This window comes from Bombina bombina, chromosome 7 (genome assembly GCF_027579735.1).
Source record: "Bombina bombina isolate aBomBom1 chromosome 7, aBomBom1.pri, whole genome shotgun sequence".
Lineage (NCBI taxonomy): Eukaryota > Metazoa > Chordata > Amphibia > Anura > Bombinatoridae > Bombina > Bombina bombina.
Genome location: NC_069505.1, coordinates 297,250,058 through 297,275,938, shown reverse-complemented (window position 1 = coordinate 297,275,938; position 25,881 = coordinate 297,250,058). Strand labels below are relative to the sequence as shown.

General features: G+C 41.4%; 1 protein-coding gene across 5 annotated transcripts in view; it reads left to right on the top strand.

The window, feature by feature from the left end:
• SETD5 (SET domain containing 5) overlaps positions 1-25,881 on the top strand; it is a 408,248-nt gene that overhangs the window by 124,811 nt on the left and 257,556 nt on the right. For 3 of the 5 annotated variants that reach the window (XM_053720869.1, XM_053720871.1, XM_053720867.1), the window contains exons 4-6: positions 11,725-11,833; positions 25,012-25,226; positions 25,372-25,442. In XM_053720869.1, coding sequence (XP_053576844.1) covers positions 11,725-11,833; positions 25,012-25,226; positions 25,372-25,442 — 395 coding nt within the window. The remainder of the gene's footprint in view (positions 1-11,724; positions 11,834-25,011; positions 25,227-25,371; positions 25,443-25,881) is intronic. The other 2 variants (XM_053720870.1, XM_053720868.1) reach the window with 1 other exon arrangement.

Sequence of the window (25,881 nt, the reverse complement as noted above, 5' to 3'; positions counted from 1 at the left end):
TGTGTCTCAGTACAGCAAGAAAGTAGGGTTTTAAGGAAAAGGGAATAAAAAAAAAAAAGTATTTCGGCAATATGGAAGAAATAGTTCTATATTTAACTGAACTTTATAAAGTTTACATATTTTGGAGCCATTAAATACAATTTAGGTCAAATAGGAAAAGTAAAATGTGTTGTCTAAAAGTATTAAACACCAAGGGACTATATATTTAATAATTAATGCATTTACCCCAAATAAAACGCTAACAAGAAATATTCAGATATCGTATAATAGTAATCCTCTAAATCTGGTAGCCACGTCTCAATAGAAGGGGATATTTATAGCCTTTACGTTCTTGGTAATGAAGAACCTGTTACCATTGACCAAGATAACAAAGTGGTTTTGTTGTGGAATATTATGTCTCCCTGTTTTTATTGAAAAGCCGCACCAGGGAGTCAGTTATTCATACAATATACATGGTTAATATCTACATTGTTATATCTGCATCTCTGGCATTTACTACGTTCCTTTTGAGTTTTAATCATCATAGGGTATAATGCCTAATCTAAAGAGAATTTTGAGGTTTATTTCCTGGGTGTCTAATAAGAGACGACTTTGCGTAAATATTTATTTTACAGTCTGATTTTTCCCAATTTGCTGCTTTTATATGCATGAAAGAAAAAATAATTTGCATTTAATGTCCCTTTAAGTAAATGTTTTATGCTGCCAACAGAGTTTTAAATAACTGTCACCTGTTCATGATAAACATAATAAGATCTGACATCCTATTTTATTGTCCTGTGAATCTTCTAGTTATATGTGAGCTTACACAATAAATTTACCACCTTGTTTAACACAAGCTGAACTAACACCATTTGATAAGACTAAGTCATACATTATGATGGTCTCTGTACAGACCGGATGGGGAGGGGGGGAGGAGAGGATCCCTGAGTGTTTTAGGCTTGTGTGTGTTTTTTTTTTCTCGTTTTTTTTTTCTTTTCTCCTTCTCTGTATTATACAATATTGCTGGATATAATAGTTCACTGTAATAAACACATGTTTCTAGCAACAACTAGGGGGGGCGGGGGGTGGGGGGGTAAATGGGCAAGGAAAAAGGGAACTAAAATAACTGTCTTTCACTCTGAATGTAACGATACCCACTAGATTGGGATATTATGTATCTTTAAGTTTTGTTCAATAAAAAGAAATTATTAAAAAAAAAAAAGACTAAGTCATACATTTAGCAACACAAGTACAAAAACTCCTAACGCTGTATTTGTGGATATCTATTTTGGGGATTAGGTAGCGCATTTTCTTTTTTATAGATCTATAATGCAATTTGCAGTATATAGTGATATTTTCTGTATTTGATATCAGTCTGTTTGCCCTGTTTAATATGTTGAATTTCAGTTAGTTCTTTTGAAGACTGCTCTATAAAGATAAGCGTTCCTTTAGGTTTGTGGCCAGCAGAAACCTCTTATAAACGTTTACAGTTGATCCCTGTGCTTTCGGCAAATCTAATGAAATATGTATTTGAGAATGTGTCTTGGTTTATATAAGAAAACCCATTTGCCCTCAATTTTCTTATACTTGAGGTGGACGGGATTTAAACCTTGTTAAAGTTTAATGTCCTCAAAATTGTGTATATGCCATATCCACAATTGCATTAGTTTAATATTGAACAGAAGCTAGGCTGTTTTCCTGCGTTCTCCTGTAAGGCCCAGTTATATTATTACTCCGGTTGCTTCGTCACAAGTTTAATAAAAAAGCATTTCTGTGTTCTTGGTGCCATCTACTGGCTGCAGATTGTCATACTGTATTTAAAGAAATTTAACCCTTTGATTTTTTCCACCTGGGTTCTAAGCTGATTTGTTTTCTTTTATTTTTGATATATATATATATATATATATATATTTTTTTTTCTTCAGATTCCCAAGACTTGCACCATTGGAAAGGTTAGGCAATTACCTTTCCAACGGTGGGTCTTGGGGGTCTATAGCTGGTTAGATGCCTTATATACAGGCTTCTAAGCAGCATGCCCCCTTTCCCTATACTTTTCATTGTCATTTTGAAATAAAGTTGCAACTTTCCAGTTTACTTTTATTACCAATTTTGCTTTGTTCTTTTGGTATTCTTAGTTTAACCCCTTAATGACCGGACCATTTTTCAATTTTCTTACCCTTAATGACAATGGCTATTTTTACATTTCTGCACTGTTTGCGTTTAGCTGTAATTTTCCTCTTACTCGTTTACTGTACCCACACATATTATATACTGTTTTTCTCGTCATTAAATGGACTTTCTAAAGATACCATTATTTTCATCATATCTTATAATTTACTAAAAAAAAAAAGATAAAATATGAGGAAAAAATGGAAAAAAACACACTTTTTCTAACTTTGACCCCCAAAATCTGTTACACATCTACAACCACCAAAAAACACCCATGCTAAATAGTTTCTAAATTTTGTCCTGAGTTTAGAAATACCCAATGTTGACATGTTCTTAGCTTTTTTTGCAATTTATAGGGCAATAAACACAAGTAGCACTTTGCTATTTCCAAACCACTTTTCTCCTGTTAAGTGTGGTCAGTCCACGGGTCATCATTACTTCTGGGATATTAACTCCTCCCCAACAGGAAGTGCAAGAGGATTCACCCAGCAGAGCTGCTATATAGCTCCTCCCCTCTACGTCACCTCCAGTTATTCTCTTGCACCCAACGAATAGATAGGATGTGTGAGAGGACTGTGGTGATTATACTTAGTTTTATACCTTCAATCAAAAGTTTGTTATTTTATAATAGCACCGGAGTGTGTTATTCCTTCTCTGGTAGAATTTGAAGAAGAATCTACCTGAGTTTTTTCTATGATTTTAGCCGGCGTAGTTAAGATCATATTGCTGTTTCTCGGCCATCTGAGGAGAGGTAAACTTCAGATCAGGGGACAGCGGGCAGATTAATCTGCAAGAGGTATGTAGCAGCTTATTATTTTCTGACAATGGAATTGATGAGAAAATTCTGCCATACCGATATAATGTAAACTCAACCTTAAATGCAGTAGCAGCAACTGGTATCAGGCTGTCATGTATGTATATTTTACACTTCAGTATTCTGGGGAATGGCACTTCACTGGAATTATACTGTATGCATAAGACTTTAGCCTAATTTGCAGGGACTAGCAACAGGCTTTTTAATAACACTTAATTTATTTATGTTAAACGTTTTTTGCTGGCATGTGAAATCGTTTAATTTTCTGAGGTACTGGGTGAAAAAATGTTTTGGGCACTATTTTTTCCACTTGGCAGTCGTTTTTATTTAATTTATGACAGTTTACTGATCTCTCTCACTGTTGTGTATGAGGGGGAGGGGCCTTTTTTGGCGCTTTTGCTACGCATCAAAAAATTCAGTCAGAAGTTTATTGTCTTCCCTGCATGATCCGGTTCATCTCTACAGAACTCAGGGGTCTTCAAAACTTGTTTTGAGGGAGGTAATCACTCACAGCAGAGCTGTGAGATTGTAGTTGACTGTGATAAAAAAACGTTTATTTCTGTATTTTTTTTCTGCTATCAGGGTTAGTTATCCTTTGCTAATGGGAGCAATCCTTTGCTAAAAGTGTGTTTTTTACAAAGATTTGATGCTATAACTTTTCAGTTTATCAATTTTCAACTGTCATAACTTTTTCTGTGCTTCTTATAGGCACAGTACGTTTTCATATTATAGTAAATTACTTAAAAAGTATTTCCAAGTTGCTAGTTTATTTGCTAGTGTGTTAAACATGTCTGATTCAGAGGAAGATATCAGTGCTATATGTGCTAAAGCCAAAGTGGAGCCCAATAGAAATTTATGTACTAACTGCATTGATGCTACTTTAAATAAAAGTCAATCTGTACAAATTGAACATATTTCACCAAACAACGAGGGGAGAGTTATGCCGACTAACTCGCCTCACGTGTCAGTACCTGCATCTCCCGCTCGGGAGGTGCGTGATATTGTAGCGCCGAGTACATCTGGGCGGCCATTACAAATCACATTACAGGATATGGCTACTGTTATGACTGAAGTTTTGGCTAAATTACCAGAACTAAGAGGTAAGCGTGATCACTCTGGGGTGAGAACAGAGTGCGCTGATAATATTAGGGCCATGTCAGACACTGCGTCACAATTTGCAGAACATGAGGACGGAGAGCTTCATTCTGCGGGTGACGGTTCTGATCCAAACAAACTGGATTCAGATATTTCAAATTTTAAATTTAAGCTGGAAAACCTCCGTGTATTACTAGGGGAGGTGTTAGCGGCTCTGAATGATTGTAACACAGTTGCAATACCAGAGAAATTGTGTAGGTTGGATAAATATTTTGCGGTACCGTCGAGTACTGACGTTTTTCCTATACCTAAGAGACTTACTGAAATTGTTACTAAGGAGTGGGATAGACCCGGTGTGCCGTTCTCACCCCCTCCAATATTTAGAAAGATGTTTCCAATAGACGCCACCACACGGGACTTATGGCAAACCCTCCCTAAGGTGGAGGGAGCAGTTTCTACTTTAGCGAAGCGTACCACTATCCCGGTGGAGGATAGCTGTGCCTTTTCAGATCCAATGGATAAAAAGTTAGAGGGTTACCTTAAGAAAATGTTTGTTCAACAAGGTTTTATATTGCAACCTCTTGCATGCATTGCGCCTGTCACGGCTGCAGCAGCATTTTGGTTTGAGTCTCTGGAAGAGACACTTGAATCAGCTCCATTAGATGAGATTACACACAAGCTTAAAGCCCTTAAGTTAGCTAACTCATTTATTTCGGATGCCGTAGTACATTTAACTAAACTTACGGCTAAGAATTCCGGATTCGCCATTCAGGCGCGCAGAGCACTGTGGCTAAAATCCTGGTCAGCTGATGTTACTTCTAAATCTAAATTGCTTAATATTCCTTTCAAAGGGCAGACCTTATTCGGGCCCGGGTTGAAAGAAATTATCGCTGACATTACAGGAGGTAAAGGCCATGCCCTGCCTCAAGACAGAGCCAAACCTAAGGCTAGACAGTCTAATTTTCGTTCCTTTCGTAATTTCAAAGCAGGAGCAGCATCAACTTCCTCTGCACCAAAACAGGAAGGAGCTGTTGCTCGCTACTGACAAGGCTGGAGACCTAACCAGTCCTGGAACAAGGGCAAGCAGGCCAGGAAACCTGCTGCTGCCCCTAAGACAGCATGAATCGAGGGCCCCCGATCCGGGAACGGATCTAGTGGGGGGCAGACTTTCTCTCTTCGCCCAGGCTTGGGCAAGAGGTGTCCAGGATCCCTGGGCGTTAGAGATCATATCTCAGGGATACCTTCTGGACTTCAAATCCTCTCCCCCAAGAGGGAGATTTCATCTGTCAAGGTTGTCAACAAACCAAATAAAGAAAGAGGCGTTTCTACGCTGCGTACAAGATCTTTTATTAATGGGAGTGATCCATCCGGTTCCGCGGTCGGAACAAGGACAAGGGTTTTACTCAAATCTGTTTGTGGTTCCCAAAAAAGAGGGAACTTTCAGGCCAATCTTGGATTTAAAGATCCTAAACAAATTCCTAAGAGTTCCATCGTTCAAAATGGAAACTATTCGGACAATTTTGCCCATGATCCAAAAGGGTCAGTACATGACCACAGTGGATTTAAAGGATGCTTACCTTCACATACCGATTCACAAAGATCATTACCGGTATCTAAGGTTTGCCTTTCTAGACCGGCATTACCAGTTTGTAGCTCTTCCATTCGGATTGGCTACGGCTCCAAGAATCTTCACAAAGGTTCTGGGTGCTCTTCTGGCGGTACTAAGACCGCGAGGAATTTCTGTAGCTCCGTACCTAGACGACATTCTGATACAAGCTTCAAGCTTTCAAACTGCCAAGTCTCATACAGAGTTAGTACTGGCATTTCTAAGGTTGCATGGATGGAAGGTGAACGAAAAGAAGAGTTCTCTCTTTCCACTCACAAGAGTTCCCTTCTTGGGGACTCTTATAGATTCTGTAGAAATGAAGATTTACCTGACAGAAGACAGGTTAACAAAGCTTCAAAATGCATGCCGTGTCCTTCATTCCATTCAACACCCGTCAGTAGCTCAATGCATGGAGGTGATCGGCTTAATGGTAGCGGCAATGGACATAGTACCCTTTGCACGCCTACATCTCAGACCGCTGCAATTGTGCATGCTAAGTCAGTGGAATGGGGATTACTCAGACTTGTCCCCTACTCTGAATCTGGATCAAGAGACCAGAAATTCTCTTCTATGGTGGCTTTCTCGGCCACATCTGTCCAGGGGGATGCCATTCAGCAGGCCGGACTGGACAATTGTAACAACAGACGCCAGCCTACTAGGTTGGGGCGCTGTCTGGAATTCTCTGAAGGCTCAGGGACAATGGAATCAGGAGGAGAGTCTCCTACCAATAAACATTCTGGAATTGAGAGCAGTTCTCAATGCCCTTCTGGCTTGGCCCCAGTTAACAACTCGGGGGTTCATCAGGTTTCAGTCGGACAACATCACGACTGTAGCTTACATCAACCATCAGGGAGGGACAAGGAGCTCCCTAGCAATGATGGACGTATCAAAGATAATTCGCTGGGCAGTCTCTCACTCTTGCCACCTGTCAGCAATCCACATCCCGGGAGTGGAGAACTGGGAGGCGGATTTCTTAAGTCGTCAGACTTTTCATCCGGGGGAGTGGGAACTTCATCCGGAGGTCTTTGCCCAAATACTTCGACGTTGGGGCAAACCAGAGATAGATCTCATGGCGTCTCGACAGAATGCCAAGCTTCCTCGTTACGGGTCCAGATCCAGGGATCCGGGAGCAGTTCTGATAGATGCTTTGACAGCACCTTGGACCTTCGGGATGGCTTATGTGTTTCCACCCTTCCCGATGCTTCCTCGATTGATTGCCAGAATCAAACAGGAGAGAGCATCAGTGATTCTAATAGCGCCTGCATGGCCACGCAGGACTTGGTATGCAGATCTAGTGGACATGTCATCCTGTCCACCTTGGTCTCTACCTCTGAAACAGGACCTTCTGATCCAGGGTCCCTTCAAACATCAAAATCTAATTTCTCTGAAGCTGACTGCTTGGAAATTGAACGCTTGATTTTATCAAAACATGGTTTTTCTGAGTCAGTTATTGATACCTTAATACAGGCTAGGAAGCCTGTTACCAGAAAGATTTACCATAAGATATGGCGCAAATACTTATATTGGTGCGAATCCAAGAGTTACTCATGGAGTAAGGTTAGGATTCCGAGGATATTGTCTTTTCTACAAGAAGGTTTAGAAAAGGGTTTATCCGCTAGTTCCTTAAAGGGACAGATTTCAGCTCTGTCCATTCTTTTACACAAACGTCTGTCAGAAGTTCCGGACGTTCAAGCCTTTTGTCAGGCTTTAGCTAGGATCAAGCCTGTGTTTAAAACTGTTGCTCCACCATGGAGTTTGAACTTAGTTCTTAATGTTTTACAGGGTGTTCCGTTTGAACCCCTTCATTTCATTGATATCAAGCTGTTATCTTGGAAACACAAGAAAAGAACAGAGCGCAACCGCGACTCAAGGTAAAAGTTTTATTACTTATTTGAGCGCTAAAAACACATTGCACTTACAAGAAGTTAGTAATAATTGAGCCTTTGGGTATAATAATCCACTGGACCACTCTCCTCTACATACACCTTCCACGCCGGAAAAGGATATGGCGTCTCCGGGAAGTCCGTAGGTATAAAGCTCAATGCTTCGATGGTAGACGATTAAAAAGTACTTGTAAAAACAATCGGCTATAATGTCTTTCAACAATGTCCCTTAAGGTGGTCTACGCGTTTCGTAGCCGATTGTTTTTACAAGTACTTTTTAATCGTCTACCATCGAAGCATTGAGCTTTATACCTACGGACTTCCCGGAGACGCCATATCCTTTTCCGGCGTGGAAGGTGTATGTAGAGGAGAGTGGTCCAGTGGATTATTATACCCAAAGGCTCAATTATTACTAACTTCTTGTAAGTGCAATGTGTTTTTAGCGCTCAAATAAGTAATAAAACTTTTACCTTGAGTCGCGGTTGCGCTCTGTTCTTTTCTTGTGTTCACAGCTACCAGTTGTTTGGGCGCTCTTCAGCGTCCAACGATCAGTAAAGCAGCACCGCTCTCAGCTACAGAGTCAGGAGGAGTCATATCCAGGCACCAGAACACTTTATAGATTTTACCATACTCCTGGGGACATCGAGGTGAGATTGGTAACATTTTTTAATGTTATAAGTCCTTGTGTTTGTTTTTAGATTCTCAGGTATCACTGGTAATTGTTGTACAATAGTGTGTTTATGATTGTTATTTTTCAGTGTTATCTATAGGTATTATTGACACTATTTATTGTTAATCTCTGTTCAAAACAATAGAGCTTTTTGCCGGAAATGTATGTGTAAAGATCAATAGACAGTACTGATATTAATATAAGGAACGGCACAGAGAGTACATTTAGGTAACTAAAAGTGCTTATTGTTTAGCTTGCTTAGACCAATTTTATTGTATACGTTATTTTGTATTACAATTATATATATCAGTCAAGTGTGTAGAGTACAGCCAAATACACTATAGGTACTATTAGGCTCTGCAGCAGTGGTCAGTTAGCGCAGTGTGAGAGTAACGGTGTAGGTGTTATCTTGGAAAGTTCTATTTTTAATGGCGATTTCCTCGGCTCGAAGAGTCTCTGAGTTATCCGCCTTACATTGTGATTCTCCTTATCTGATTTTTCATTCAGACAAGGTAGTTCTGCGTACTAAACCTGGGTTCCTACCTAAGGTGGTCACTAACAGGAATATCAATCAAGAGATTGTGGTTCCATCTTTGTGTCCTAATCCTTCTTCGAAGAAGGAACGTCTGCTACACAATCTAGATGTAGTCCGTGCCCTGAAATTTTATCTACAGGCAACTAAGGATTTTCGACAAACGTCTTCCCTGTTTGTCGTTTATTCTGGTCAGAGGAGAGGTCAAAAAGCTTCGGCTACCTCTCTCTCTTTTTGGCTTCGTAGCATAATTCGGTTAGCCTATGAGACTGCTGGACAGCAGCCTCCTGAAAGAATTACAGCACATTCTACTGGAGCTGTGGCTTCCACTTGGGCCTTTAAGAATGAGGCTTCTGTTGAACAGATTTGCAAGGCTGCAACTTGGTCTTCTCTTCATACTTTTTCCAAATTTTACAAATTTGACACTTTTGCTTCTTCGGAGGCTGTTTTTGGGAGAAAGGTTCTTCAGGCAGTGGTTCCTTCCGTATAAAGAGCCTGCCTGTCCCTCCTGTCATCTGTGTACTTTAGCTTTGGTATTGGTATCCCAGAAGTAATGATGACCCGTGGACTGACCACACTTAACAGGAGAAAACTAAATTTATGCTTACCTGATAAATTCCTTTCTCCTGTAGTGTGGTCAGTCCACGGCCCGCCCTGTTTTTTATGGCAGGTAAAAAATTTTTTTTGAATTATACTCCAGTCACCACTACACCCTTTGGCTTCTCCTTTCTCGTTGGTCCTTGGTCGAATGACTGGAGGTGACGTAGAGGGGAGGAGCTATATAGCAGCTCTGCTGGGTGAATCCTCTTGCACTTCCTGTTGGGGAGGAGTTAATATCCCAGAAGTAATGATGACCCGTGGACTGACCACACTACAGGAGAAAGGAATTTATCAGGTAAGCATAAATTTTGTTTTTTTCAAAATTAGCGCTAGTTACATTGGGACACTGATATCTGTCAGGAATATCTGAATATCCCTTGACATGTATATATTTTGTTTTAGAAGACATCCCAAAGTATTGATCTAGGCCCATTTTGGTATATTTCATGCCACCATTTCACCGCCAAATGCGATAAAAAAAAAAAAGTTCACTTTTTCACAAATTTTGTCACAAACTTTAGGTTTCCCACTGAAATTATTTACAAACAGCTTCTGCAATTATGGCACAAATGGTTGTAAATGCTTCTCTGGGATCCCCTTTTTCAGAAATAACAGACTTATATGGCTTTGTGGTTGCTTTTTGGTAATTAGAAGGCCGCTAAATGCCACTGCGCACCCCACGTGTTTTATGCCCAGGAGTGAAGGGGTTAATTAGGGAGCTTGTAGGGAGCTTGTAGGGTTAATTTTAGCTTTAGTGTAGTGTAGTAGACAACCCCAAGTATTGATCTAGGCCCATTTTGGTATATTTTATGCCACCATTTCACCGCCAAATGCGAGCAAATAAAAAAAAAAACATTTTTCACAATTTTAGGTTTCTCACTGAAATTATTTACAAACAGCTTGTGCAATTATGGCAGAAATTGTTGTAAAAGCTTCTCTGGGATCCCCTTTGTTCAGAAATAGCAGATTTATATGGCTTTGGCGTTGCTTTTTGGTAATTAGAAGGCCGATAAATGATGCTGCGCACCACACGTGAATTATGCCCAGCAGTGAAGGGGTTAAATTAGGTAGCTTGTAGGGAGATTGCAGGGTTAATTTTAGAGATCAGCCTCCCACCTGACACATCCCACCCCCTGATCCCTCCCAAACAGCTCTCTTCCCTCCCCCACCCCACAATTGTTACCGCCATCTTAAGTACTGGCAGAAAGTCTGCCAGTACTAAATAAAAGATTTTTTTTTTTTTAAATAAAAATTATAAAATATTTTAGTTGTGATGGACCCCTGCCTTAGCACCAACCTCCCTGATTCCCCCCTCCAGCTCTCTAACCCTCTCCCCTACCTAATTACCGCCATCTTGGGTACTGGCAGCTGTCTGCCAGTACCCAGTTTGGCCCCACAAACCAAACTTATTTTAATTGTATTTATAACTGTTATTTGTGTTTAATTATTTCTGTAGTGTAGCAGCCCCCCACAATACCCCCACCCCCTCCCCCTCACAGATCCTTTTAAATATAAAAAAAATAAAATAACTTTTTTTCCCCTTACTTTTTCATTGGTGTCAGTGTGGCTAATGTGCGCATGTGCACGTGTGCCCACGTGCACATCGTACACGCGCGCGCACACGCTCCCTCCTCCCACCGGTCAGAGGCACCATCACTACCGGTGCAGAGAGGGCCACAGAGTGGCTCTCTCTGCATCGGAGTCTTGTAAAGGGGTATTGCAGGATGCCTCCATATCGAGGCATCACTGCAATACCCTCAGAGCTGCTGGAAGTGATTGTGATCACTTCCAGCACTCTGTTAGACAACTGACGTACCAGGTACGTCCATTGTCATTAACTGATTGTTAATGCATGACGTACCTGGTACGTCAGTTGTCATTAAGGGGTTAAAGCTAAACCTAGGAGGTTCATATGCTGATTCATTAGACCTTCAAGGCCGCCTCTAATCTAAATGCATTTTGACAGTTTTTAACTACTAGAGGGCATTAGTTCATGTGTTTCATGTAGATAACATTGAGCTCATGCACATGAATTTACAGAGGAGTGAGCACTGATTGGCTAAAATGCAAGTCTGTCAAAAGAACGGAAATAAGGGGTCAGTCTGCAGAGGCTTAGGTACAAGGTAATCATAGAGGTAAAATTTGTATAATTATAACTGTTGGTTATGCAAAACTGGGGTATAGGTAATTAAGGGATTTTAAAACAACAAAAATTCTGGTGTTGACTGTCCCTTTAATATTTTTTCTTCTGGCATGTCAGTTTGTTGGTGGTATAGAGGGCAGTAATAATGAAAATTAGTTTATTTTAATACAGTAGTTTTCAAACTAACATTGCACTGCTGTAAAAAAAGTGAATAATTAGATTTCTGTTTTTAGCCCAGAATCAGTGGAAGCTAGCCCAGCTGTCAGTGGGAAGACAGCTTATGCAACACTGAGTCACGCAGGTGCCCAGAGCAGCCACAGTTACCGTGGTCTTCCATATGCAGTAAGTATGCAGACACGTTTTGTTCTTGCACGGCTATAGAATACTGACCATTGCTAGAAAGTTGTGTAACGTGGTGGTATCTGCACATGGCACTTTATTTTTAAAGAGCATGTATGTAAAGTGAGATTGTACAATACAATTGTTTTACCTGCTAAAGTGAATTAAATAGTTTACAGATAGACCCCTTATGTTTAAAATATTAATTTTGACATTAGAAATAACTGATTTGCTTGTTAAAACTACCATTTACATTGTTTCAATACTGTTGGCTATAAAAAAGCTATGTAAACGAGGGGCAGCAGCAATCACCCACAGTAGGTGTGGGAGAGAGGCCATCCTATTTGAAAGGGTGATACTGCAGCTGCTTTGAATACAGTGAACTCTTATCAGATACTTGATTATACATTTTAAAACCGTCAAAGAAATTATTGCATTAGCAAAGTATATACAGTGTAAAATTTACATTTTTAGGGAATAACAAAGCTCATCCCTCCTACTTCTTGTGTGCTCTGTTTGTTCACTTTATCATTTTGCACTTTCTTACCATATATAGTTTAACCCTGGGACGAGCATTTTGGGCTTTAATACCTGTGTTCTCCCCAGGACCGACCCTCTGAGCCGTCGCAAATTTTCCCACTCGGGTACTAATGATGGCTCAGAGCCGTCACTAGCACTCCCCCACCTTGATGGAGGTCTGAGGACCCCAATCCACTCCTACCCCGGCAATCTGGCCTGGATAATCACAGGCGCTGGGGCTCCCCTCGCGGTGACATTGCGCGACTTTAATTAAAACTGACAATTGTCAGTTATAGGGAGATGGGGGCATGCTGCTTAGATGCCTGTATCTCAGGCATCTAAGCAGCTACAGACCCCCAAGACCTACCATTTCTACCTTTCCAATGGTATAAGTCTCTGGGGTTGCCTAGAGACCCCCACAATACATTTTATAAAAATAAACGTGTTTATTTTTTAAAAAGAGATATCGGTTTAAGTATTATAGCTAAATAATCACTGTGGTAACAAGTGTTACAGCAGTGATCACCTAGCTGAGAAATGTCGCGTTCCCTTTTACAATACGGACCAATATTATATTTGTAATCCAATGATGACTTGGATAATGTGGTTACAAATTAATAAATGGTATAGGAATGCTATTTCTAAAAAAAAATTTTTTGTTTTTTTAAATCAGTCTTTTAGCATGCATGGAAGATAGGTAAAACACCCTCTTTACGCAGCTCTTTCCATTTTTCAAAACTTCTGTATTTTTACTGCAAAGAATCTTATTTTTTACAATAAAAATTATATATTTTCTAGCGACATAATTCCTTTAAAAATATCTATTTATTTTGTAAAGAGAATTATGGCTATGCGTCTCAGTGCTGAGGAAGCAGCTGCGTTCTCTATGAACTCAGACTCTGATTCCTTCACTGATGCATATTTTATATAAACTAAATACTTCTAGAAAATACACACCAAACCGCATCGAATGAGGCGCCACATGTATTGCTAGCACAAAAATAGACAATGTAATAATAGGTGAAATATGGCTCTTTGCTAAAAAAATATATATTTTTTTATGTAAAGCACCATATTCCATTAATAATTGCGCACCTCAATTATGTGCTACAGATACATGTAGCCCCTCATTTGATGCGCCAAAGGGTATAATTTCTACAAATGTGTGCTTTGTGTACCATATTTTGATTTTTTTAAGTGGCTAGAACTGTTTAATTGCAGACATGGCATCTTGAAATTGTCTAAAAGAAATAGTCTTTCAACTTTTATGGGTTATGTCTGCAATCAGACAGCTGTAGAAACCTAGGAAACTAAGATACATTAAATAAAGTACAGTACACATTTTTGGTAAGTACACCCCTTGGCGCATCAAATGAGGGGCTACATGTATTGCTATCACAAAAATAGGCAATGTGATAATAAGTGGAATATGGCTCTTTGCTTAGAATTATTGTTTTTAAGCAATGCAACTTATTCCATTAATTGCTGCACACCCCAAATTCATGCTATAAATACTTGTAGTCCCTCATTTGATGCACCAAGGGGTGTACTTTCTGCAAATGTGTGCTCTGTGTTCTCCATTTTAATTTCTTAGGTGGCTAGAATGGTTTAATTGCTGAAAACCATACCGTAAATTATAAGATGCTGTTTTAGATTTTTTATCAAATTGACATGCCTGCAATAAAACAGTGGAAATAAACAGTGAAATGTTCTTAATTTCTGCTTATTTCAGACAGGTTACTTAATATTTATACACACAGGTTTGGATGATAGAGCTTAGATAAATAAAATTACATACTATTGAGTCAGGAGTAAAAATAAACAAAACTTTTCTTCTATAAGGTACGACAAGTCCGCGGATTCATCCTTTACTTGTGGGATATTATCCTCCTGCTAACAGGAAGTGGCAAAGAGCACCACAGCAGAGCTGTCTATATAGCTCCTCCTTTAGCTCCACCCCCAGTCATTCTCTTTTCCTACTCTAAGTACTAGGAAGGGTAAAGTGAAAGGTGATAAAATATTAGATTTTAATTTCTTCAAGCAAGAGTTTTTTGTTTTAAATGGTACCGGTGTGTACTATTTACTCTCAGGCAGCAGATGGATGAAGACTTCTGCCTGGAGGATGATGATCTTAGCATTTGTCTCTAAGATCCAGAGCAATTCCCACAAAGGCTGAGGGGTACAAGAAATTTCAGTGTGAGGAACGTTTTCATGCTATATAGCAGTGAGGTATGTTCAGTCATTTTTTCTGGAGAGACTGTGTATTTCAGAAAGGCTGACAGTATCCCCATGAGCGTATGGGTAAGCAGTAATCCTAAGAGCTATATAAGGGCATTACTAAGCTTGCATAAGGGGCTAATTAAAAAATGGTTGACACTGAGTTTTTGAATGTTTGTGGGCAAACGTTTTGTAAACAAGGAGTGCTGTTAACGTTTTTTGGACAATAACGTTTTTTGGCAACTTTATTGAGGGTACATTTGGCGTATTGTTTTGGTCTCAGAACCCACATGGCTAGTTTAAAACCGCTCTGGTGCGGTTCTTTGAGGCTGTTGAGACATCGAGTGAGATGGGCGGGGCCTATTTTTGCGCCTCAGATGCGCAGTTGTATTCATTTGGCAAGCAGCAAGCTCCAACTCCGGAGGGCCCTTGTGGAAGTTTTGGGCCAAATTGAAGCTTTAACCCTATTTTTCTAATCCCTGAGGGCAGGTAGGCGCCACAGCAGGGCTGTGGCGAGGTGCTGGGGGTGTTTTTTTTCCGGATTTAGGCCTTATCAATCCGGTTTGAAATAAAGCGTTAAATGTTTGTTTTTCTTGTGGGGCAAACTTAACTACACAAATTGAGTCTGATATCAAAAATTTGTAAAGATTGGTGTATTTTAAAGCAGTTTTGCAGAACGTGTATGCTTTTTTTCTCTTAAAGGCGCAGTACCGTTTTTAAAGATTGTTATTTTTTCACTAAATAAAGTGTTTTCAAGCTTGTTTGTAGTCATTACTAGACTGTTCAACATGTCTGACATTGAGGAAAGTCAATGTTCAATATGTTTAGAAGCCATTGTGGATCCCCCACTTAGAATGTGTGCCTCATTTCTCAGTCAGAAGGGAATCGGGTTATGCCATCTAATTCTCCCCAAGTGTCACAACCATTAACGCCCGCACAAGCGACGCCAAGTACTTCTAGTGCGTCTAATTCTTTCACCCTGCAAGATATGGCCGCAGTTATGAATACTACCCTCACAGAGGTTTTATCTAAGCTGCCTGGGTTGCAGGGGGTGCGCGCAGTAGGTCTGGTGTGAGAACAAACGCTGAGCCCTCTGACGCTTTATTAGCCATATCCGATGTACCCTCACAATGTTCTGAGTTGGGGGTGAGGGATTTGCTGTCTGAGGGAGAGATTTCTGATTCAGGAAAGATGTTCCCTCAGACATACTCAGATATGACGGCTTTTAAATTTAAACTAGAACACCTCCGCTTGTTGCTCAGGGAGGTTTTAGCGACTGGATGATTGTGACCCTATTGTAGTTCCAGATAAATTGTGTAAAATGGACAGATTTCTAGAGGTTCCTGCCTACACTGATGTTTTTCCGGTCCCTAAGAGGATTTCGGACATTGTTACTAAGGAGTGGGATAGACCAGGTATTCCGTTCGCTCCCCCTCCTACTTTTAAGAAAATGTTTCCCATATCAGACACCATGCGGGACTCGTGGCAGACGGTCCCTAAGGTGGAGGGAGCTATTTCTACCCTGGCTAAGCGTACAACTATACCTATTGAGGACAGTTGTGCTTTCAAAGATCCTATGGATAAAAAATTAGAGGGTCTCCTAAAGAAAATATTTGTTCATCCAGGTTTTCTTCTCCAACCTATAGCGTGCATTGTTCCTGTAACTACTGTAGCTGCTTTTTGGTTCAAGGCTCTGGAGGAGGCTCTTCAGGTTGAGACCCCATTAGATGATATTCTGGATAGAATTAGGGCTCTCAAGCTAGCTAATTCTTTCATTACAGATGCCGCTTTTCAACTGGCTAAATTAGCGGCAAAGAATTCAGGTTTTGCCATTTTAGCGCATAGAGCGTTATGGCTTAAGTCCAATTCTGCTGATGTGTCATCAAAATCTAAGCTTTTAGCCATCCCTTTCAATGGTAAGACCCTACTCGGGCCTGAACTGAAAGAGATCATTTCAGACATCACTGGAGGGAAAGGCCATGCCCTTCCTCGGGATAGGACAAATAAGATGAGGACCAAACCAAATAAATTTTCGTTCCTTTCGAAACTTCAAAGGTGGTCCCTCTACCTCTCCCCCTGCTGCAAAACAAGAGGGGGATTTTGCTCAATCCAAGTCAGTCTGGAGACCTAACCAGACTTGGAACAAAGGTAAACAGGCCAAGAAGCCCGCTGCTGCCACCAAGACAGCATGAAGGGGTAGCCCCCGATCCGGGACCGGATCTATTAGGTGGCAGACTTTCTCTCTTTGCTCAGGCTTGGGCAAGAGACGTTCAGGACTCCTGGGCTTTAGAAATCGTAACCCAGGGGTATCTTCTAGATTTCAAAGATTCTCCTCCAAGGGGGAGACTCCATCTTTCTCAATTGTCTGCAAACCAGACAAAAAGAAAGGCGTTCTTACACTGTGTAGATTTAGAAGACCTATATACCATGGGAGTGATCCGCCCAGTTCCGATAACAGAACGGGGCAGGGGTTTTACTCCAATCTGTTTGTGGTTCCCAAAAAAGAGGGAACCTTCAGACCAATTTTAGATCTCAAGATCCTAAACAAATTCCTCAGAGTCCCATCTTTCAAGATGGAGACCATTCGGACTATTTTACCAATGATCCAGGAGGGTCAATATATGACCACCATGGACTTAAAGGATGCGTATCTACATATCCCTATCCACAAAGATCATCACCAGTTCCTCAGGTTCGCCTTTCTAGACAAGCATTACCAGTTTGTGGCTCTTCCCTTCGGGTTGGCCACAGCTCCCAGAATTTTCATAAACGTGCTAGGGTCCCTTCTGGCGGTTCTAAGGCCGCGGGGCATAGCAGTGGCGCCTTAGCTGGACGATATCTTAATTCAGGCGTCGACTTACCAACAAGCCAAGTCTCACACGGACATCGTGTTGACTTTTCTAAGATCTCACGGGTGGAAGGTGAACGTAAAAAATAGTTCACTTATCCCTCTCACAAGAGTTCCATTCCTGGGTACTCTGATAGATTCGGTGGACATGAAAATTTTTCTGACGGGAGATCAGGAAATCAAAGATTTTAACCGCCTGCCGAGCTCTTCATTCCATTCCTCGGCCGTCAGTGGCTCAGTGTATGGAGGTAATCGGACTAATGGTAGCGGCAATGGACATAGTTCTGTTTGCTCGCTTGCATCTCAGACCACTGCAGCTATGCATGCTCAAACAGTGGAATGGGGATTATGCAGATTTATCTCCTCAGATAAATCTGGATCAAGAGACCAGAGACACTCTTCTTTGGTGGTTGTCACAGGATCATCTGTCCCAGGGAATGTGTTTCCGCAGGCCAGTGTGGGTCATAGTGACGACGGACGCCAGCCTATTGGGCTGGGGTGCAGTCTGGAATTCCCTGAAAGCACAGGGTTTGTGGACTCAGGAGGAGGCTCTCCCCCCCGATAAATATTCTAGAACTGAGAGCGATATTCAACGCGCTTCAGGCATGGCCTCAGCTGGCTTCGGCCAGATTCATAAGGTTCCAGTCGGACAATATGACAACTGTAGCATATATCAATCATCAGGGGGGAATAAAGAGTTCTCTAGCGATGATAGAGGTTACCAAAATAATTTGATGGGCAGAGACTCACTCTTGCCATCTATCAGCAATCTATATCCCAGGAGTGGAGAACTGGGAAGCGGATTTTCTAAGTTGTCAGACTTTTCTTCCGGGGGAGTGGGAACTCCATCCGGAGGTGTTTGCACAATTGATTCAGCAATGGGGCACACCAGAATTGGATCTGATGGCATCTCGTCAGAACGCCAAACTTCCTTGTTACGGGTCCAGGTCAAGGGATCCTCAGGCAGTACTGATTGATGCTCTAGCTGTACCCTGGTCGTTCAACCTGGCTTATGTGTTTCCACCATTTCCTCTCCTTCCTCGTTTGATTGCCAGAATCAAACAGGAGAGAGCTTCAGTGATTTTGATTGCACCTGCGTGGCCACGCAGGACTTGGTATGCAGACCTGGTGGACATGTCATCTCTTCCACCATGGACTCTGCTACTGAGACAGGACCTTCTGATTCAAGGTCCGTTCCAGCATCCAAATCTAGTTTCTCTGCGGCTGACTGCCTGGAGATTGAACGCTTGATTTTATCCAAGCGGGGTTTCTCTGAGTCGGTCATAGATACCTTGATTCAGGCTCGAAAGCCTGTCACTAGGAAAATTTATCATAAGATATGGCGTAAATATCTTTATTGGTGTAAATCCAAAGGCTACTCATGGAGTAAGATCAGGATTCCTAGGATTGTGTCCTTTCTCCAAGAAGGATTGGAGGTGGTGTTATCAGCTAGTTCCCTAAAAGGACAGATATCTGCTTTATCTATTTTACTGCACAAGCGTCTGGCAGATGTTCCAGACGTTCAGTCGTTTTAGCCTGTGTTTAAATCTGTTGCTCCGCCATGGAGTTTGAATTTAGTTCTTAAAGTTCTTCAAGGGGTTCCGTTTGAACCTATGCCTACCATAGATATTAAGCTTCTATCTTGGAAAGTTCTGTTTTTAGTTGCTATCTCTTCGGCTCTAAGAGTTTCTGAACTATCTGCATTGCAATGCGACTCGCCTTATCTTGTTTTTCATTCTGATAAGGTGGTTTTGCGTACCAAACCTGGATTCCTTCCTAAGGTTGTTACTAATAAGAATATTAATCAGGAAATTGTTGTTCCTTCCCTGTGTCCTAATCCTTCCTCTAAGAAGGAGCGTCTGTTGCACAACTTGGACGTGGTTCGTGCTTTGAAGTTTTACTTGCAAGCGACCAAAGATTTCCGTCAAACATCTTCTCTGTTTGTTGTCTATTCTGGAAAAAGTTGAGGTAAAAAAGCTACGGCTACCTCTTTCTTTTTGCTGAAAAGCATCATCCGTTTGGCATACGAGACGGCTGGACAGCAGCCTCCTGAGAGAATTACAGCTCACTCTACTAGAGCGGTGGGTTCCACATGGGCTTTTAAAAATGATGCTTCTGTTTTGTAAGGCTGCGACTTGGTCTTCTCTTCATACCTTTTCCAAATTTTCCAAATTTGATACTTTTGCTTCTTCGGAGGCTATTTTTGGGAGAAAAGTTCTTCAAGCAGTGGTGCCTTCTGCTTAGCCATCTGTCTTGTCCATCCCGTTCATCCGTGTTCTGTAGCTTTGGTATTGTATCCCACAAGTAAAGGATGAATCCGTGGACTCGTCGTATCTTATAGAAGAAAAGTAAATTTATGCTTTCCTGATAAATTGATTTCTTCTGATACGACGAGTCCACGGCCTGCCCTGTCAATTTAAGACAGATTATTTTTTTTATTTAAATCTTCAGTCACCTCTGCACCTTTTAGTTTCTCCTTTTTCTTCCTGTACCTTCGGTCGAATGACTGGGGGTTGGGGTTAAGGGAGGAGCTGTATAGACAGCTCTGCTGTGGTGCTCTTTTCCACTTCCTGTTAGCAGGAGGATAATATCCCACAAGTAAAGGATGAATCTTTGGACTCGTCGTATCATAGAAGAAATCAATTTATCAGGTAAGCACAAATTTACTTTTTAAAATGGTGCCAGTGAGTACTATTTTATTATAGGGTGTAGCCGTATTCCTTGTCAGCCTCTGGAGCAGAGCTATAGGTGGCTTTAAAGCATTGGGAACTGGTGGGATTAGTTTCTCACTTCACCTCCCATACTGTGTGCTGCCCTTCACATGATGGTCTTTGCAGATACTGAGACCCTGTATGTCTCCACAGAATGGCAGAAAGGAAAGAAGACTTCTTGATACTGTGGGACTGTTCATGCTGTCGCTCAGCACTAACGTATGTGGACTTCTCTATTTACTACAAGGGAAGATGCGGTGGGGGAGGATCTGGACAAGGATCGCTCAGGACATAAAATGGATGTTATTACAATTTATTGTTAGAGCGCAAGTAGACTGTGGGCTTGATGCTGGGGATTTGGTTACGGAGTAAGACTGGTGTAGGGGTATTTTTTTTTTTTTTTTTTTTTCAATTGAGGTTCTGGAGCGTGTTTTAAGGCATAAGACCGCATGTGGTTTCTTTCAGGTTTAAACTGGAACACCTCCGCATGTTGTTGAGGGAGGTTTTGGTGACTCAATTGTAGTTCCTCCAGGAAAATTGAGTAAGTTGGACAGATATCTAGAAGTTCCTTCTTATTCAAATGTTTTTCCAGTTCCCAAGAGAACTTCGTAGATTATTGCTAAAGAATGGGAGAGGCCAGGTATTCCATTCTCTCCTCCAGTTTTCAAGAAGATGTATCCTATAGCGGACACTATCAGGGATTCTTGGCAGGCGGTTCCTAGAGTGGAAGGAGCTATTTCCACCTTAGCTAAATGAACTACTATCCCTATTGAGGATAGTTGTGCTTTCAAAGACCCTATGGATAAGAAACTAGAGGGTCTTCTTAAGAAACTTTATGTTCATCAAGGGTTGCTTTTGCAACCGGCAGCCTGCATTGTCACGGTTAGGAGTGCGGCTGCTTATTGGTTTGATGCTCTGGAAGAATCTCTTTAAACTGAGACTTCTTTTGAAGAGATACAGGATAGAATGAAAGCTCTTAAATTGGCTAATTCTTTTGTTACGGATGCTTCTCTGCAGATTACAAAATTGGCGGCTAAGAGTTTGGGGTTTTCCATCTTAGCATGCAGAGCCTTGTGGCTGAAATCTTGGTCTGCGGATGTGTCATCCAAGTCTAAGCTTTTGCCTATCCCTTACAAGCGGAAGACCCTGTTTGGACCTGACTTGAAGGAAATTATTTCTGACATCACGGGAGGCAAGGGTCAACTCCTTCCTCAGGATAAAAAGTCCAAACAGAGAGGTTGACAGAGTAATTTCCGTTCCTTTCGAAATTTCAAGGGAATCCCCCCTTCCTCTTCGTCTAAACAGGAAGGGAACTATTCACAAACCAAGTCTACCTGGAGACCCAACCAGGCTTGGAACAAGGGAAAACCGTCTAAGAAACCTGTTGCGGCACCCAAGTCAGCATGATGGGTTGGCCCCCGATCCAGTAGGGGGCAGACTATCCTCCTTCATCCAAGCTTGGATTAGAGAAGTTCCGGATCCCTGGGCAATAGATATAGTGTCTCGGGTGCAAACTGGAGTTCAGAAATTCTTCTCCCAGAGGAAGGTTTCTTTCTCGATTGTCTGTAGACAAGATAAAGAAAGAGGCGTTCTTACGCTGTGTAAGAGACCTCTCCTCCATGGGAGTAATCTGTCCCGTTCCAATACAGGGACAGGGATTTTATTCAAATCTGTTTGTAATTCCCAAAAAAGAGAGAACTTTCAGACCTATCTTAGATCTTAAGTGTCTAAACAAGTTCCTCAGAGTTCCATCCTTCAAGATGGAAACTATTCGTACCATTCTTCCATTGATCCAGGAGAGCCAATTTATGACAACGGTGGATCTAAAGGATGCAAATCTTCATGTGCCTATCCACAGCGATCATCACAAGTTTCTAAGGTTTGCCTTTCTGGACAAACATTTTCAGTTTGTGGCCCTCCCTTTTGGTCTGGCCACGGCGCCCAGAATTTTTACAAAGATTCTGGGGTATTTATTGGCGGTCCTAAGACCTCGGGGCATTGCAGTGGCACCTTATCTGGACGATGTACTGATCCAGGCGTCATCATTTCAACTGGCAAAGTCCCATACCGAAATTGTGCTTTCCTTTCTGATAACCCACGGGTGGAAGGTAAACCTGGAAAAGAGTTTGTTGGTCCCTCAGACAAGGGTTCCTTTTCTGGGAACTCTAATCGACTCTCAATGAAAAATTTTCTGACGGAGGTCAGAAAACTAAAGATTCTGAACACCTGCCGAGCCCTTCAGTCCAATCCTCGTCCGTCTGTGGCTCAATGCATGGAGGTAATCGGTCTGATGGTAGCGGCAATGGACATTATTCCGTTTGCTCGCTTTCATAACGACAGTGGCTTACATCAACCATCAGGCGGGAACGAGGAGTTCCTTAGCGATGTCGGAAGTAGCCAGGATAATTCGGTGGGCGGAGGCTCACTCTTGTCATCTGTCGGCAATTTACATCCCAGGAGTGGAAAACTGGGAAGCAGACAGACCTTTCATCCGGGGGAGTGGGAACTCCATCCGGATATGGGGTCGGCCGGAATTGGACCTTATGGCATCTCTTCAAAACGCAAAACTTCAGAGATACGGGTCCAGATCCAGGGATCCCCAGGCCGAACTGATAGATGCCTTGGCAGTAACTTGGTCCTTCAGCCTGGCGTATGTGCAGTTGACTGCTTGGAGATTGAATGCTTAATTTTGTCCAAGCGAGGTGTTTCTGATTCGGTCATATACTTTAATTCAGGCACGTAAGCCTGTTACTAGGAAGATTTACCATAAGATATGGCGTAAATATCTTTATTGGTGTGAATCCAAGGGTTACTCATGGAGTAGGGTAAGGATTCCCAGAATTTTGTCTTTTCTTCAAGAAGGATTGGAGAAGGGGTTATCCACTAGTTCCCTAAAGGGACCGATTTCTGCTTTGTCTATTTTGTTACACAAACGTCTGGCAGATGTTCCAGATGTACAATCCTTTTGTCAGGCTCTGACTAGAACCAGGCCTGTATTTAGACCTATTGCTCCTCCTTGGAGTTTGAATTTGGTTCTTAGAGTTCTTCAAGGGGTTCCGTTTGAACCTATGCATTCCATAGATATTAAGTTATCTTGGAAATACAATGAGGAAAAAGAAGCGCTGAGTCTTGCAGTAAATCCTCAAAAGTTTATTTAGGAACAGGCTTCTACAGGAGACACAAGGTAAGCTCCTATCTGACGCGTTTCGTGCATGCGCTTCATCAGAGATATTATCTTGGAAATTTTTGTTTTTGGTTGCTATCTCTTCTGCTAGAGTATCAGAGCTTTCAGCATTACAATATAATTCTCCTTATCGTATGTTTCATGCGGATAAGGTGGTGTTGCGTACTAAACCTGGGTTTCTTCCTAAGGTTGTTTCAGATAAGAACATCAATCAGGAAATTGTGGTTCCATCTTTGTGTCCTAATCCTTCTCAGAAGAATCGTCTACTACATAATTTAGATGTGGTCTGTGCTTTAAAGTTCTATTTACAAGCTACTAAGGATTTTCGTCAATCATCTTCATTGTGTTATTTTTCTGGGAAACGTAGGGGTCAGAAAGCTACGGTTACCTCTTTCTTTATGGCTGAAGAGTATCATCCGTTTTGCATATGAGACTGCTGGACAGCGGCCTCCTGAAAGAATTACGGCTCATTCTACATGGGCATTCAAAAATGATGCTTCTGTTGAACAGATTTGCAAGGCTGCAATTTGGTCTTCTCTTCACACTCTTTCTAAATTTTACAAATTTGATACTTTTGCCTCGGCTGAGGCTGTTTTTGGGAGAAAGGTTCTTCCAGCAGTGGTGCCTTCAGTTTAGGTTACCTGTCTTGTCTCTCCTGTTTTCATCCGTGTACTATAGCTTTGGTATTGTATCCCACAAGTAAGGATGAAATCCGTGGACTCATCGTATCCTTGAAAAGAAAATTTATGCTTACCTGATAAATTTGTTTCTTTTTGGATACGATGAGTCCACGGCCTGCCCTGTTTTTTATTAGACAGGTCTTTATTTTGTTAAACTTCAGACACCTCTGCACCTTAGCTTTTCCTTTCTCTTCCTAACTTTGGTCGGATGACTGGAGTGGGAGGGAAGGGAGGAGCTTTATATACAGCTCTGCTGTGGTGCTCTTTGCCTCCTCCTGTTGACCAGGAGGCGTAATCCCACAAGTAAGGATGAAATCCGTGGACTCATCGTATCCAAAAAGAAACAAATTTATCAGGTAAGCATAAATTTTCTTTTTTTTTTTAAACATGTATTATTAAAGATTTATGGAGAATTGAAATTTTAGTTTAATGTCCCTTGTAAGATTTCAGTTATTGGCCTTGGTTGTCTACACTTTGTAAGCATTTCTGCTTGCAGGAATTTAAAGGGACAGTCTACACCTTAATCATCTTAAAGTCTGACCTTAAATTAAGCTGCAGATAGCCTTCTGCACTCCTTTCTATATCATGCAGCGGGAACAGTGAAAAAGTTATTTTAAAAATATTGTTTCTGGCCACTTTGAAATATCTGCAAACTCCGCCCATTGATGACCACAATCTGAGCTGCATCGGGGCACTACTGAATAGTATTGAGTCTGCTGAAGCCAGCTAGTGAGGCTCTTGTGATTGGATGCCATATGCAGCTTGGACCGTGACGTCATCACTGGGTGGAGATTGGCAGCCATTTCAAAGTGGGTAGAAACTATTTTTCTTTTTAACTTTTTCCATTCCTGCAGCATGATATAGAAAGGGGTGCAGGAGATGATTAAGGTTTAGATTGTCCGTTTAAGGCAAAAATATTACACAATTTCCATTAGGAGCCAGAAGAAAACTTTAAGGGTCTCGTTATAAACCAAATACATTGTACTACACTAAGGGTGAATAATTTTGTACCCTTTTTACAGGACCACAATTATGGAGCCCCTCCACCACCCACACCGCCTGCATCCCCACCTGTCAAGGCCATTATCACCCGGGCTGAGTTCAATGGCATTCACTCGCAGGACGAGGAGGAGAACTCAGGGGATAGCGATAGCTCTTCCGAAACAGAGGGGATTCCAAGCTGGTGCCACTGTAGTCTCTCACAAGACGGGTTTCTTATCAAATGTGAGAAGTGCAGGTGGGTGACTACTAAATAATAATGATGATGACAGTAATATAGAACACACTTCCTCAGGTATATATGTTGCTTTCAATGTGTTCGGAGCTAAATGGCTTCATAAGGAAGTCTCATGATACTAAACACTTAATTTTTCTTATGTTAGGAATGGTAATAGAGGGAAGGTGATTCAACTTAATCGTAGGAAGCAGGACAATGTCTCAGGTAAGCTAAAAGGTCTGTGATCACTCTTTTTTTCCCCCCCCCTTTTTTACAAACATTTGTAGTAGTAGAATCACAATGCAATTAGTTTCTTTAGCTGGGTGAGCTTCTTTACTACTATATATCATTTGTTGTATTCGTAAACATTAACAAATTTGTGTGTATGTGTGTGTATATATATATATATATATATATATATATATATCTCACTGTTTTATTAGTTGCCCTATTTAAGGGGGTAAGTGCCTTATTTAATAGTTCTGAAGAAGGGGAGTAGTATCCCCGAAACGTCAATACATTTTTGTATTGGTTGGCAAAATCCTGGGACTTCACTGTTTCTTCAGTGTGTATCGTGAGTTAAAGTTTAGGAGGATGACCCTGGAGGGCGGATTAATTTATGGTGTTTAGTGTGTGTGTGTAATATCTATCTATCTATCTATCTATCTATCTATCT